Genomic DNA, 16,729 nt, shown 5'->3' with positions numbered 1-16,729 from the left:
TACTAAAAAAGACTATTTTAATACATTACTGGACTTGCTAGAATATAGGGAAATGGGAGAGAAGAAGAAAACATAAGCTGAAATATAAGAGGGGGCAGTAAGCAGTAGGTAACATAAAAAAGCAGAGTATGCCTGGGACAGATAATGGTATCGGAGCTATCACTGCACAAGAAAGCTTTGGTCTGCATCAAAGTTGGGGATATGAGTTTGTTAGGCTCTCAGGATGAGTAAATTGGTCCACTCCCAGGTTCTGGAGGAAACAGATGCAATTCCTCTCCGGAGGAAATATCCCTAATTTAGATTCTCAATATACATAGAGATTAATCTCAACAATATGATCTCAGATAAATAAATACATACATATTTAAGTAAATGAATCAGGTCAAATACACAAGAACACAAGCTACTAGGGAAAGTCAGCAGAAAGGAGAAACAAGAAATAATAAGCTTTATATGTAGGGTTAAAATGGCAGAAGGGCACTATTTTTAAGTAAAGATAATAGACTAAAAATACTCATTTACTTTCACTCTTCTGGGAAACTCCAAGAAAATGTAATAATAGCACAGGGGGGTTGTTTTGCTTTGTTTTATATTTATGACATATACTTATAGAGATAAGGCATGAAAAAGGAAATAATAGGAACCTGCAGAGCAGATGACCATCTGTTACTGTCTCCGCAGACTTGAAAACATGAATCCTGAGACAGGCCTGGCTGCCACATCTCTGCCGGGAGGAGATGCAGCAGACCCATGCATATGGCATCGAATCGTTCACCCACACACCGAAGGCTTTTTAGGTTATTTCATCATTGATTTCGATCGATCGCTTCTTCTAATTCATTATCCCTTTCCTTTCTTGACTTTTTACTATGTCCAGCTTAAAACAACTAATACTTACATTGATTTATCCTTCCACCTTTCAATGTGCCTTCAAAACCTTGGTCTTCTGCTTGACCAATGAAATCTCAACCCTCAGTATATTCTACAAAGAGCTTTCTCCAACACTGGACCTACATGAGCAGGTCTGCTCAAGACTCCCGTGAATCATGGCAACTTGGCCTCCTATAAACTTCTGACCACAAAACTCAAACTCAAATGGACCCACTGTGATCCTGCTGTGTTTTTTAGCCAATTTACTCTGCCTCTATCCAACTCCTCTTTCAGACGTCACTCTCCTCAAACCTCCACCAGGCTCACCTTCCTCCTTAATCTCAGCAACAAGCCTTGTAAGTGTAGCTGCCAAACTGCTTCCTTTGAGTGTTTATTCCCATCAATATTGAAAAAACAAAAAATCTAACCCATCTTAAAAACAAACTCCAGTTACTCCCTACTTTTCCATCTTTCTATCTTATTGTTCTTCAACTCTTTAGGAACAAATTCTTGAAAAATGTTTCTGTCTAGTTATCTCAATTCCCTCACCTCCAAATCCCTGTCAGAACCAGTCTAGTCTGCTTGCACTCTCACTGTCCTTACCAGTGTCTTCTCTACTGCCAGGCTGAAAAGTGATTTCATTAAACTTTTATTTAGAAATGGTTTAGGTTTAGAGAAAAGCTGCAGGTATAATCCAGGGATCCTGTATAATCTTCACCCAGCTTCCCCTAACGATGACATCTTGTATAATCATGGCACAATTACAGAAACTAAGAGAATAATAGTAACACAATCCTCTTAACGAAATGTAGACTTCCTTTGGATTCCACCCTGTTTTCACTGATTTCTTCATTCTGTTCCAGAGCTCAGTCTATGACGGACACGTGGCATGTAGTTGTCATGTGTCTGCCATCTGTGCGAGTTCCTCAGTCTTTCCAGGCCCTTCATGAGTTTGTTGCTTTTGAAAAGCACTGCTCAGAAACAACTTAGAGAATGTTTCTCAGCTTGGGTTTCTCTGCTGTCCCTTCATGATTACATCTTTCACAAAATTGCCACAGCGGATAGCAGCCCCCTTCGTATTGCATCAGGTCTGTAGGATATAATGGCGGCATATCTTATGCTTGGTCCAGTTAATTGGATCACATGATTAAGGAGATTGCCAGTATTGTGTTATAATGTTTCCCTTTAGAATTAATCTATATCGTGGGAAGATACTTCGAGATCATGCATATATCCTGTTTGCCCTCCAACATTTGCTCACCAATTTCAGCAGCCATTGGTGGATCTTGCCTGCCAAAAGTATTACTCTGGTGTTCCAGTGCTGATGTTCTATTTTCATTACTCCTTCTACATTTATGACTTAGAAATAACCTGTAATATAGAGCTGTTCTTTCTCCTCCGTTCTTTAATTTATTCATTATATAGTCATGCCATTATGTACTCCTGGGTATTTACTCTATGGGTTAGAATCCAGTACTGCCGTTACTGTGTTGCTCAGATTGTTCCAGCTCTGGCCGTTCAGAGCTCCTTCCTCTTTCTACAAGCACTTACTCTCTGATTCCACAGAAAGTTTCAAGTTCACTTTGGTTCTCCCCTGCTTGTACTTATCTGGGTTCTCAGAGAAAAAGAATATATATACGGTAAAGTAGTAGCTTGTGCAGTTATCAGGCTAAGAATGATAAGATCTGCAGTCAGCAAGCTGGAGACTCAGAAGAGGGGTTGGTAGAGTTCTAGTTCAAATCCAAAGACCTGTGAGCCAGAAGAACCAGTGGTATAAGTTCCAGTCTGAGTCCAAAGGCCACAGAAGATCAAGGTCACAGCTTGAAGATAGTCAGAGAGAGAGAGAATTCTTTTCATTCAGCTTTTTATTCTCTTCAGACCTCCAACTGATTCGAGGAGGCCCACCTGCATCGGGGAGGGTGATCTGCTTTACTCAGTCCACTGATTCCAGTGTTCATCTCCTTCAGAACACCCTTGCAGACATGCTCAGAGTACTATTGAAGCGAATATCTGGGCACTCTGGCTCAGTCACGGTGACACATAAAATTAACTATCGCAAGTCCACCTCTTGTCCACCTAACATCATACACATCTCTTTAAACCATACTTAATCTTCAATTAAAGATGATAACAAGGTGATAGTTCTGCCTAACATGTTACAACTATCCTCAGTACACCTAAAAAACAAACAAGAAACAAAATCACTAAGCCCTTCCCCAGAAGAGGAGGTAGAGCTCTGAGTCATGTTTATTCTTCTCCTCAATGCCCCATAACTTAAATACTATAATGTAAAATTAACAATACTTAAATACTATGATATAAAGGCAATGCATTTTATTTTACATGATAAGGGAGGAAGGGATGGAGGAATACAAATATTTGTCTACCAATATATTCATGACAAAATAAGAAGGAGATACTCATTACAATTAGAGTCCTTGTTACTGCAACTAGTCATGTGATCACAGTTGGTATTCATAAGTGCCCACCCACTTCAATCCATTCTGTATTCCTTTTGCCTTCAACAAGCACCTCAGCTACTCATGTTGCTCATGTTCTTTACCTGATAGAGTGACTCAAACCTTCACTCCTGAAAGGTAATGGCTACCTAGATTGGGTGGTTGTAGTTTTCCATTGACCTTAATGCCAGGGCATGGTAGTACTAAGAGATGACCTAAGGCAGGGGTGTCAAACTCATTTTCACCGGGGGCCACGTCAGCTGCACGGTTGCCTTCAAAGGACCGAATATAATTTCAACTCCTTAACTGTTAAGAGTAGTTACATTTGTACAGTCCTAAAATTATTTTGGCCCTTTGAAGGCAACTGCGAGGCTGATGTGGCCCCCGGTGAAAATGAGTTTGACACCCCTGACCTAAGGGATCACCTGTATTCCACACATGGTCTTCCTTACCTCCACTGTGAAGAAGCAGTACAATTTCACCCTGGTTTTCAGGATCACTCACCCCAACAAGCACAAAACTCCTTCCTTTGCCTATTGATTCAGAGTCACGAGGAGTGGAAAGTGGCAAGGTGACCGTCTTAGCTTCCAGCTCAATGGAATCATTGCCATATCTCCTGGTGGATGCTTTCCTCCCTTTGGAACTAAGTCCTTCAGGCTAGCAGAGCATAATGTCACTGGAACAGTATGCAAATATTTTTGCTAGTTGGTCACTTATTATAATAGATGCCACTTTCATTTCTCCCCTTGGTTCCTGGACACATGAATCATAGATATGGGAGAAATAGCACCATATATTGGATGCTGACCTAAAGCATATCCATCCTTCTGGAGAATGTTACCTGCAAGATATTACCACCTGCATTGCATGGAAACCCAGTCTTCTAAAGGCCATTCTGCCATTCTGTCAAACCAGCTGCCTCTGCTCCGCTGTCCATTCATCAGGTAACCCACCTTGCCCTAGGCAGTGGAGTGCTGCCTCTTGGCTCCTGCCACCCTGGGATCCAGTCACTCCCACTGCATGTAGGTTCCCCAATTCAGTAACCACAGTTCCCACTGTACGCCATGGTCTACAGACATGCGCAATCACAGGCTCTTCAAGAATGCCAGGACTCTGCTCATGGAGTTATTTCTCATAGTTATAGTGAAAGGCATGTCTTCTGGGCCCTCGTAGAGTGAGTTGGTCAGTCTTAAATGACAAGCCCACTTTATTATTCCAGTCTTCCTAAGTCTTTGAATCCCTTCCTCTTCATTAAACCAAGGCGGGTCTTATATTTCTAAATCACTCACCTTGCAGTCCATGTTTTAGCCAATCAAGCAAATGAGCTGTTCGAGCTTCTCATAGCTCCCCTTGCTGCGACACTAAATGCAGGATCTCCGCTAAGTGAGCTGAGCCTATCAACCTCTGTCTAAATCCTTTTCACACCATATGTTCTCTTCCCAAGGGTGCAATATGGATATCATTTAACCCTCTTCAGTTTTCTCATCTGAAAAATAAGCAAACTAAAGAATCTATCTCATAAGTAGTTTTGAAATTCTATGAAATTGCATGCAAACACATTATCATAGGCACTCAATAACTATTTCTTGTCATTTTACTTATTGTTGTTTTTGAGTCCAAACATAGCTTCATAGTCATCTCTACATGATAACTCTAAAACTTTATATTGTCAGCTCAGACCTCAGATCTGAGTTCCAGATGATTATTGAAGTTCTAGCTCAGCATCTTTGCCTTGAGATCACAAAGGCGCATCTCGTCAACATGTCCAAAGCCATTGACATTATCTTTGCTCAAACCTTTTGGGGTTAATTGATTCAGGTAGGTGGCACCCCACCCTTTCAATTTGGCTAGACAGGAAGGTAGTAATTATTCTGCATGTTGTTCTTTACAATGCTGTCTACTTATAGTCCATTAGCCCATTCTGGGGTTTGTTGTTTTTTTTTTGTACTCTAAACATTTCATTCATACATCTATTTATTTCTGTTCCCATGACCACTGTCCCAAATCAGGCTTCTATCATCTTTCTCCTGGACTGTTTCTGTATCCTACAAAGTGGTCTACCCATTTCCACTCTAGCTTTCTCCACTTTATTCTCTAAATTGGTGCCAGGGTGATCTTTTACTAAATAAGGCATACTAGTCTGTGTACTTACTTGCTTTAAACCCGAGGTCTGCAAGGTTTTTCTGTACAACACTAGATACTAAATATATATGGCATTGTGTTTCAACTGCTTAACTATTCCATTGTAGCAAGGAAGAAGCTATAGTCAATGTATAATGGGCATAGTTGTGTTTCAATAAAACTTTATGTACAAAAACAGGGTGTGAGAAGAATTTGGTTTCTAAGAAATGAAAAATCTGAAACAAGTGGTATCTGGATGAAATGTTGAAATAACAGACCTCAACCAAGACACCGACTGCATTCCAGGGGGGAGGGTGGATAAGGGGGCATAAGGGGGCTAAATGGTAATGGAAAAAAATACAAAACAGGTACAATTTTCAAAAAAGACAGCTAAATTTCTGGTCTGAGGAGTGGAAGAAAAAATATTCAACATTGCTGCCACTTGGTGCACCAGATAGGAGTGCTGTAGCCACAGCTGTGACATGCGTGAAGCCGCCAAGCTGCCAGGAGTTGTGGGAAACAGGGAATCAGAGGTCTGGTGTGGATAAAATATATTCAAGAAACAGGGGGGACAGTCCTGCATGCAGTGTTTATACTGTGAATTTTTTCTACAGAAGTTGCCAATCATTTCACATCACAACGCCACAACTATTTAGTGGTTAGTCACATAGTTTAATTTTGCTATCAACGCACTGGTGGAAATGTGCTCAAAAACCTGTTAAAAGATTCAGAGCTCAATTGTTATTTCCCAAGATAAGTGGGTAATTAACATATAACTTGCCCAAAATATTTGCCAATATTCATCCTTCAACTTGGGGACATAGTGATATGGTGAGTGACATGAACACTGAAGATGCATGCTATGGAATCAGTGGCAGCATTTACTTTAAAATTTATTCATTATTCAAAACAAAACAAAAATAGAAGCTGAGACCAAGGGAGGCAATTGAACAACTGCAATTGCATGAAGTGCATCTGAGTATCATTCTGTGAAGCCTGACTTCTCGTTTGGATGAAATCTATGCTTCTAAATTTTTAAGTGTCTGTTCACCTTCAAGTTTTCTTTTTCAAGCTCCACAGTGAGTGAATAATTGTTATTGTTAATTTCTCTAGAGGAATATTTTGGTTAAATGAGACAGTGTCCTCAGATACTTCAAAAGAAAAACCAAATCTAATAATGGCTTTTATATTTTTTATTCATGGAATCAAGGAAAGCTTTGTAAATAAATCTGCCAACAACAAAACGTAGGGCATTATTGTGAATACTGTTGTAAATAACAGTGAAAATCTAACATTGACAATGAAATCATTTTATGTGAATATGCAAATTTAAACTTTTGGGGAGCACAGCTTATTTATAAAGAACAGAAATGTGTTTGGTATTAACTATCAAGTACATGAAACTTGTAAATTTTATAACTTAATGAAAATTAAAAATTTAATAATATTTTATTGTATAATTCCTAAAAAATATAAAAGAATATTTGCAGAAATAATGGAAAAGGGATTATAAATTTGATGGAAACTTGAAAGTCCACATATCCATGAAACTCAATGAATGTCAAGCAGAATAAACATGAATAAAATCACACCGAGGAACATCAGAATGAAATCGAAAAGAAACCAGAGGGAATAGAAAATCATATTACACACAAGGTAACAAAGATAGAGATGATAATATAAAGATAAGAAATCTTCTGAGTCTCAAAATTATTGTTATGCAAAAGAAGCCAGATATTAAAGACTACATGGTTCCATTTACATGAAATTCTAGAAAAGGCAAAAGTACAGAGGAAGAATTTCGGTGACTGTTAGGGGCCAAGAGAGTGGTAAGAATTTGACTCCAAAGGGCCAAAAGGAACTCTTTGTGGTGAGAAAAATATTATATATTTTGATTGTTGTAGTGGTTTTATGACTGTACACATTTGTCAACATGCATCACAGCCTGCCCTCAAAATTGGTAAATTTTACTGACTATAAACTATACCTCAATGAAGCCGATAAGAAATAGAAATGAAATAAAGCAAAACATCAGCTTAAGCTTTTAGAGTTACAATGAGCAGTGTTACAAAAAGGAAAACATTTAATTGATCCCTAAGAAAACAAAGTAATAAATGAGTAAATTGAAGGGTAAAAACCATGTACCAGGTTTGATTTTGAAAATCTGTATAACTAGACTTTCGAACATGTCTATTTGCTTATAGAATCACTGATAAAACAATTCTCTAGCTAGATAAATTTATATCCTTTTCTGGAATGGAATGACATTGAGAAGTCATATGATTTTCTGCAGCATCTAAATTCAGTAGATAAAATGTTGAAGAGTCATAAATGGAGAAAACGTTTTTGAAAAGTTTGCCTCATATAAAATATTTTCTGAAAGGACAGAAAAGACAGTAGTCATGAAAATGTTTGGTATGAAATAGTTACTCATTTTAATAGCTTAATAGTTACAGTGAAAATATTCCACTTTTACCAGAAATTACCCCGAGCTTACCAGGTAGCACTGCGCTTGCAGAGAGAGCATTTGTCATCCGAAATGTTGTAGTCTCTTGAGAAGAGTAAATCAAAGATGCCACAATTTTAAAGTTTTCAACCATTAAATTCCACTATGAAGAAGATTGCAGGGAAATTTGTGAAAGAGTCTAAAATATTTAGATGATTTAAAAGCAAAAAATACATTTTTCATAAAAATACCAATAATATTCTATCAGCAAGAGAGAGATGGCCACAAAACTAACATTGTGAATATTTACTAATAATCATAATTCTGCTTATGTTATTTTCTAATGTTAAGATTATATAAAGAAGATGCTTATTGTGCTTATGCATGCATTATGCTATTTTTCAATTTTTAGAATGAATTTCAATTGTGAAAATAATTTTTGAATATGACCATTTTATGAATCCCCTGATAACAATTAGCTGACCAATAAATGAAAAATTGCATAACATATAATTTTTATTCTTAGCCCCATTTTAACCTCAAAATTGCCCCAATTTGGATAAAAAATAACCTGGTCACTCTATCTATACTCCACTTTTCTTTTCTTTTTTAATTATTTTATTGTTGTTCAAGTACAGTGTCTGCATTTACTCCCCACCCCAGCCATCCCCACCTCCCTCCCCTGCTTCCACTCCCCCTTGGTTTTGTCCATGTGTCCTTTATAGTTGTTCCTGCAAACCCTTCCCCCTTTCCCCCTGATTATCTATCCCCTCCCATCTCCCCTCTGGTTACTGTCAGTTTGTTCTTAATTTCAATGTCTCTGGCTATACTCCACCTTTCAATGCATCTTCATTTTTTCATACATACAATGCTTTGAATCCCAGTAAAATTCTCCATGTGGCTCCATGAACTGTATCTTTACAAAGTATTAAGAAGCTCTGAGTTCTAGAAAATCCATGCATTGAGGCCCCTTGTAAATCCCAGGTGTTAATAATTTTTCAAGGTTGAAGGGGATAGGAAGAGATTTAGGCCAGTATCAGCTGCTTCTCCGGTGACAACACGGTGTGTAATGACAAAAGGCAACATCATTCAAACGGGAAGAACAAATCTGAGAAGTGACTCTGAAGGTCCCAAAATGATGATTGAAGTGGGAGGTGCTGGGGTCAGGAGGTTTCGAAAGCCTCCAAGGGCTTGGGTTGCAAAACCTCTTGCTAGATGCATTATTTCTAACACAGACCTTCATGTGTCAGCAACTCCCTATTTTTCCAAACTGTGCATTACCAAGAGCACCCTGTCTTATACCAAAGTCTGATTATTCAGGGCCTGCAAGAGATCCTCTCGTGACACCCATCCAGCTCAGTGACACTCCATCTATGACCTCCGTCTCTAACTCTTGACTTTCTGCATTCCTTACCTAGCTTTTACCTTTATTTTAGATTCATTCTTTGCTTTACCTTTACCAGACAAAACAAAAATGCAGAATAATGAAGGCTGAATAGTCCAAAAGAAAAAAAAAAGTGCTGAAAAGTGAGAAGCTTTACATAGTGGGAAAAATGAATAAGGATAGGGGATATGGCCATAGAGGGAGTGTGTGCGGCCGGTTCCCATGGAAAGCTCTCTTTGGCCAGCCTTATTGCTTTAGGAGAGTAACCCAGTAGTGGCTTGTTACTAGTATTTTAGTTTATGAATAGCAGCTCCAGAAAACTCTGTTAATAAACCTTGGTTCACTTCTCTTATGTGCTAATGGGTATATTACTCCCATGCCAAGAGATACGATTTTTTGGTACATGTTTCTGAAAGGAAAAAAGAAAACAAAACCCTACCCATCATATGAAAATATAACCCATAGGGTTTGATTTGTCTGCATATTTCAGTCTGTGCTATACACACTTTCATTATTCTGCATTACAAAGAGAGATAGTGGTCTGTAAATGCATTATTAATGTAGAATATTTCCCTTGTTTTTATAGGCTTTGCCAGAGGCCATATTGAATTTTAAGTTTTGGGTTATTTCTGAGTCAGGAACCTCATATACATTTGGATAAAAGCCAAACTTCTAACATTTATTCTTAACTTAGCAGAATATTTTATACACATTATTCAGAAAGGCCTCGGCTATTTAAATTTTTTCTTACTACTTACATACAGGAAGACTAAACTTTAAAGGATCGTCGTCAGTTATTTTGCTGAAAGATTGTTATTAATGATTCACATCTTCTGTCCTGATCATGTTTGTGGGATAAAGATGTTTGGTTTTTCTATAACCAAGAGCTCTCTTCTTGAAGAAAAAGTGCGATGCTTGAAAATTAAAGCCCTTGGTTATCCTAGGCGTGCCGTGTTATCTAAAAGTAAGTGTTTGCTGACCTCTCCAAGGGTTCATAAGCTCACAGAAAGGGAAGATTCTCTGCCATAATAAAGTTATTCCAATATGCAAAAGTGATACACAATATGAGATCGGAAGAACCATGGTCACTGAGAATGGAACAGAAAGAGACCTTTCATTATCACCACACCCACGCCTGTCACTTTATAAATGTGGAAATGGTGCCCCAGAGTGATCAAAATGATTTCTCTGGAACTAGTCCCATGTCTCCAATCTGCAAATCACGCCTTTTAGCTCAGGGCTCCATTTTCGGTGGACCTCCTATTTGTACTCGTAAATGAGTTAGCACTTGTCTCCAGTTTCACACTAGCTTTGTCAGTGACTTATACCTGGTAGCCAGGTCTCGCAAAAGTATAAGGTTAGGAGAAAGGAAGAGTAGAAAAAATTAGTCTCGACATGGTTGTCTCAGTTGGTGCAATAAACTCATGCCACTAAGCCAATAAAAGGTGGATCGACTGAGTCATGTATCTAAGGAACAAGGGTAACGTGTCATTACCAAAGGTGATTTCTTTGTAAAGAATATATATAATTCTTTTGCAATGTGTATCAGGAAGAGGGTAGGGGAGAACTAAATAAAGACGGACCACAGAGTACAGAGAAAGATGTTTTAAAATCACACAGCCCTAATTGAGGGTTTGAGCTTCTCTGCTTGCTAGCCATGTAACCTTAGAAATAATTATCTAACATTGCCTACATAGTCATGAGGATTAATGAAATTGTAAAATATAAGTGTGCAAACACCTAGCACAGTCTTTGACAATATATATTCACAATATGAATATATATTCATATTGATATTATGATATGAATATGAATAATATGTCAATACATAGTCTATATATAATATATGTCTTCAAAGCTCAATAGCAGTAATTTCTCTTTCCTGTAGTGGTTACAATATAATTTAACCGATAAGCCAACAGCTACCTGTTGTTTCAGAGGCCACATATTGGTCATTCCAGAGAACAAGGAAAGCATGTCAACCAGCATTGAGCTAATACGATGTTTTACAGTAATATTTTCTGAAACTCCTTACAACTGAATGCACTTATAGATAGAACACAGCATTTCCAGCTAGGGCAAGATTATAATGACATAGTGATCCAGAGAAGTTAGGGCCTTGCCATGGAACTGTAAATTCAGGGTCATTGTTCAAAGTGGAGAGATGTGGGAGGGCCACTCATGGACAACGGTGTGGTGATTGCTGGAGAGAGGGGTTATGAGGGGACTACAGAGTAACGGAAAAAATATAATAAAGATTATATATTTAAAAGAGAAGAACAAGCCAAGATACATTTCCATTGCCTACCTCCCAAACCTCTTTCAGTCCATCTCCTCATTTCTATTCTGTCACTTCCTCTTCATTGAGAAATCGTCATTTCCCCCTGGACATTGGCCAAGATGTACAACTGGTTTTTTGCCACCACTCTTCTCACCTTCCCGTCCATCGTGCATGACCTCTCCAGAGGGATCTTTTACAAACTTTAACCCAATGCCCTGAGTGTTCTGCTTAACGTGGCCCTCACACCCACACGTTGAAGTCCGATATCATTGGCATGTTATTGAATATTGTGTGTTAATTAGCCCGTGCCCACCCCAGCAGTAACGTTCATCACATCCAGACATTTCTTATGTTCCAGCTGTGCCTAGCAGTGGACTTTGTGTCCCAGTAAATTACAGGGATTCAAGTTTCTGCACATTTGTATACACTATTTCCTTTTCCAGGAATACCTCATCATCAGCACCTCCCTCTATTTCAGCTTCACTAGCTTCTGATGGTCTTTCAAATACTCAGTCAAGTGTTATTTTTTCTGGCAAGTCTTCTCTCACCTTCCTGCCATCATAAGTATATGTTCTACTTGTTTCCTCTCAGGAACACATGGGCCTTCTCTACACAGAATTGTCCTTGTTTGTTAACTAAAAGTGCTGTCTCAACTAGACCATGAGTTTCTTGACGCTAGGGAAGCATTGTGTCCTCCTTGTGTCCTCCACTTCTGGGCCAGGCTTAGCTTTCAAAAAACAGTAGTTCATGGGTTCATTTGCAGTTAAAATTGCTATTATGCAATCCACATTAAAAGATTTATGATTCTGAGTCTTCGGTCAGAATAGGTGGTCACAGCATGGAAAGTATTAATAGTAGTAGACAGTTGTGTCAGAAGGTTCTGTTGGCACGAGGAGTGGGCGGGGAGACTGGGGATCCTCTCCCAACATGACATTCATTCCTTTGTGAAACAGTAACACAGGGAAAGGTCAGTCATGAAATGATAGTTGGAGCTGGAATCGTTTGAAGCCCTCCCCTTGCTTTGAGAAGCAGAAATAAAGAGCCACAGAGGGTTGCCAGCATGAGGCAGAGCTGGGTCCAGAACCCAGTTATCTTGCTTTCCAATCCAGTATTCATCCATGTGCCTTTTCTACTCTAATGGAACTTTTTTTTTTAAAGTAAGTAAACAATGCATGCCAACTCTCCACATAATTGGTCAGGCTACAGAGATAGTCCTAAGTTGGTGAGTCATGTTAGCACGGAGGGAGGTTCTTCTGCTTTGATTTTGGGTTACAGAACACTTCACAAAAAATAGCTTAGGGGCTGCAAGAAGGTCATTAACTCTGCTCTTTCATATGTGTCCCACTGGCACGTTCTCATGAAATGACCTCCTATTTTCCTCTCACTCTCCTTCCCTGCCTCAAAAAAAGAAACATCCCTGTGACGTATGGAAGGGTTCCAACATCAGCCAGTGTGTATATTAAAGTTTTAAATCAATTATTGTTCTAGTGCACACCCTGGGGTTAAGAAAGAAAGAACATCCAGGACTAACAAACCTGATGGTTCTGGCAAAGCTGCCATTCGATTCATGCTGGCATTTCTGGCCTTTTCCTTTTTTTTTTAATATTCCAGCTTCATTAAAAAAAAAAGTTAATGGCTCAAGTAGCAATTTTTAACATTACTATTTCATTCAGTTTCTCCAGGAGCCTTCTACCTCCTAGTCTCTCGAGGCTTTCCCAGGGGCACGGTGCCCAGCATTTGCCGGCTTAGCTGCAGAGACAGCTGTCGGTCTGCTGTGAGTTCATTAGCCCTGGATTATTCCCCACTTATTACCTTCTGAGTAAGGGAGAGACTCCGAGTTGGGCTCATGAGCACTTCACAACTTGGCCTCCTTAGACTGAGAAAAGAGACAATCATAACGGTCAAGAAACCAAATTACAGCTGGGTATAACATGGTGAATTTTAATCTAACAACTGCTCTGAGTTGGACCTATATGAGTATTCTGATTAATACTGCTCTAACTAAAATTCCAATAACGTACAAAGCACGTTGGTTTTCTTCCCTAGGCAAGTACTGGAAGTCGGTAAGGATGGCGGCTGTGCCAAGGGGCTGTGCTCCAGCAGGGCCTCAGTTGCAAGAGGAGACAGAGACCGTTTCTGCTCTGGCCTCCCTGACGGTGGATGTGGAGCAGCCCTTCGCTCAAGAAGACAGCAGGTATGGATCCAATGTGGGCGAATCATGCAGGTCGGTAACATCCAGGCTCCTCGTTAATGTTCAGGAAGCTCGCTCCAGACTTCCCCCAACGTGTCTCCTCCACTTCCACCACCTGTCTTCTCCAAAGCCGCAGATGCCACAGCACATGCTGTCGGCTGTCGAGAATTCATTCGTTTGTTTCATTCTTCATGGGAAACACAGCGCTGGAGCATGTGGTTGCAGTTCACGGAGAGATGGAGGGGATGAGATAGATGTGAGAAAAATCACTTCTTGGTGGATAATTCAGTGCAGATTATCATGGAAAGAGCTGCGTATGGGCTTGCCTTCTGCCCTAGTCATCTCTATCTTGCCAGATGTTCTTTTCTTTCTCTCGTCATTTTGAAGTTGCTGATGTAGCAAACGGAAAAAGGGAGAGCGGAAGCTGGAAGTATTGCTGGCCAGTTGGAGAGCCTAAATGCAGACAGACTCCTTAGATGACTGACCTTGAGGTACAACAGCGAGATGAGGATGGGATTTGCCTTCAAAGAAGCAAGTGTAGACTCGAGTCTGATTTTACCTTACTTTGTGATAAGAAGGGGTTGATTTCAATTAGTCTTCCTATGGATGAGTATAGCTTTCAGGAAAGAAAATAAGTTTAACCTAAGATTGGGCTTGCTTATCCTCCTTTTAAGAAATGTGTGTCAGTTTATACATGTATTCGCCGTCCTATCCTACAGATAATGCAATATGCAGAATCTCTTTTAAGTCTACCATGACCAAAGCCACCACGAATGTACATACATTAATATTGGTGCTTTCTTCGGCTGATTTCAAAGTCACATTTCCTCAGTTCAAAAACGACCCAGGTGAGGCTTTGCTAAAACTCTGCCAGCTTGCACTTAAAAAATTGCTTCTGAGAATGAAACCGGACTCCCTCTGTACATAACATCACCATTAATTACACAGACCCTGCTACCAGTACATAGATTGGCAATTTTCCCAAGAATGCACAAATTCAAACAGTTTTAGCTTTCTCGCTTTTACTGAATAATCAGAGTTTAATGGATTTAACATCTTGTTTTGGTCAGAGCAGGAGATACATTGAATAAGAGATTTCACCGTTGTGCAATTATTTTTTCTTACCATAACCACTTAAATAGTAGATTACCAGAAGGGGGAAAAAAGTTGTACAGTGTTGTATTAGAAGGCATCATCATATGGGCATCTGGAACGTAAGGGAAAACTTATTTTACGTCTTTGATAATATGAACTAACCCGCTGCCGCTCCCAGCTAAGAACTGAACCGAGTTCATAATCCAAAGGTGTTGCAATTATTCCCAAGGCCAAATACAGTTAGTTTCTGTCATTTGAGGGCTATAAAACTGAGGAAACTAGCATCTGTTAGTGTTGGATATAAAAGGAGAATAGCTATTCTCGAAACTTCATTTAATATAGAGAAACGAAGCTCAATCCCAACCTGAGTGAAATGAATTGTAAGTCATTTTGCCAATTAAGTTGCAGAGCTTAGAATAATTGAGACTAATAAGTCATGTTATGAGCCCTAAGAAATGTAAAGATCTCAGCACTTTGGCTGGAATTAGCCTTCTAGTGTGCTTGTGTATCCAGGTAAATAGTGTGCTTGACTCCCACTAACCCAGAGGGACTTGCCCCGGGCTTCACAGTGGTTTTTAAACCTCATCTCATGGCGGAGAGAGCATGGGAATGGGAGTGTTTTGACCTCCAGGGGAACAGAGCTGAAGTTTGTGGCCCCTGTTCATATTTGTTTATCTGTTTTAGACAGATTGTATCAATTTTGATTGATTTTTCTTGCGGAAAGGAAAATAGTTTTGCTTGAAATATTTTCTATGGCTTTGAACTCACTTTTTTTTCCAGGAGAGGGAAAGAAAAATTATTCTAGAACTGGCTTTTGCATTTCTATTGAGCCATGCATGAATTTCATCAGAGAAAGAAACCTTGAAAGCCACAGAGCCTTTATTCTCTTCAGGGGAATGCTCTCAGAATTGTCCCCCGACTCAGTGGAAGAACGAGGACTTTCAGAAAGAGATAAAAAGGTGGAAATGTTCTGGGGCCTTTGTGATGAATGCAATATTATAAGAGCACAGGAAATTGGGAGATTAGAAAAATCAGAGAGCTAAATGGATGGAAAGGGTGAAGGCAAGATTCTTTTTATAGAATATTCTTGCCAGTTATTTTGGAGGATATATTGGTGTTTGGAGTGAGATGACTCATTTTGTACTAAGATTTTGGGTAAAGCAGCTCTTTTCCTGGCCAACTCATATCTGACTCACTTACCACTAGTGAATAAGGGATAAAATGCTCCTGGCTAAGAACCATTGTAAGTATTTTTTGTTCATTTTTCTTGGATTGGGGTGGGGGTGGAGATGACAACACAGTGCAAACAGTCATTTCATTTTTATAACTCATTAATGGACCATGAAGAATAAGTTATTAGAAAATGATATGTGGGGATTCATTTGGGGGATGACTGACTGAAATACAGTTTTCAAGGCCTAATTTTCAGGTGACAAAGGACTTGAGTGGGAAGAATGACTGGTGGACCAGCAGAAACAAAAACAAAAACAAAATATGAAAAAAACTAAGTGGGGCCACATTATATGTTCAAAGGATATTAAGTAGCTAGGCTTGCTTTTACATAGCCTATTATTTTTAAAAGAGAACTGTGATCTTAAAGGTTTGTTTGCCAGGAGACTATACCTTTGAAAGATTGTAATTTTCATTGGCCGGATATGTGTTTCAAATGCTTCTACTATGAAGAGATCAATACTGTGTCTGGGTTTATTCTTGGATACCAGTTTAGGATCTGCTGAAAGTCAAGAAAAAGATCTATCTGTGAATTAAGACTTCAGGATGATCAATAATTAAGTTGTTGGGAACACAGCTGAAAGTTAGGTTTTCAAATGTGAGTTTGACCTATTGACTATAGTAGGGATCATGTTATATGTATTTTCAATAC

General features: G+C 39.1%; 1 protein-coding gene across 10 annotated transcripts in view; it reads left to right on the top strand.

Moving 5' to 3' along the window:
• HDAC9 (histone deacetylase 9) overlaps nucleotides 1-16,729 on the top strand; it is an 825,995-nt gene that overhangs the window by 795,615 nt on the left and 13,651 nt on the right. For all 10 annotated transcript variants that reach the window (XM_053926230.2, XM_053926229.2, XM_053926235.2 and 7 more), the window contains one exon: nucleotides 13,608-13,755. In XM_053926230.2, the coding sequence (XP_053782205.1) occupies nucleotides 13,608-13,755 (148 nt within the window). The remainder of the gene's footprint in view (nucleotides 1-13,607; nucleotides 13,756-16,729) is intronic.

Source organism: Desmodus rotundus, chromosome 6, assembly GCF_022682495.2.
Source record: "Desmodus rotundus isolate HL8 chromosome 6, HLdesRot8A.1, whole genome shotgun sequence".
Classification (NCBI taxonomy): Eukaryota; Metazoa; Chordata; class Mammalia; order Chiroptera; family Phyllostomidae; genus Desmodus; species Desmodus rotundus.
This window is presented reverse-complemented; position numbering and strand designations above follow the sequence as displayed.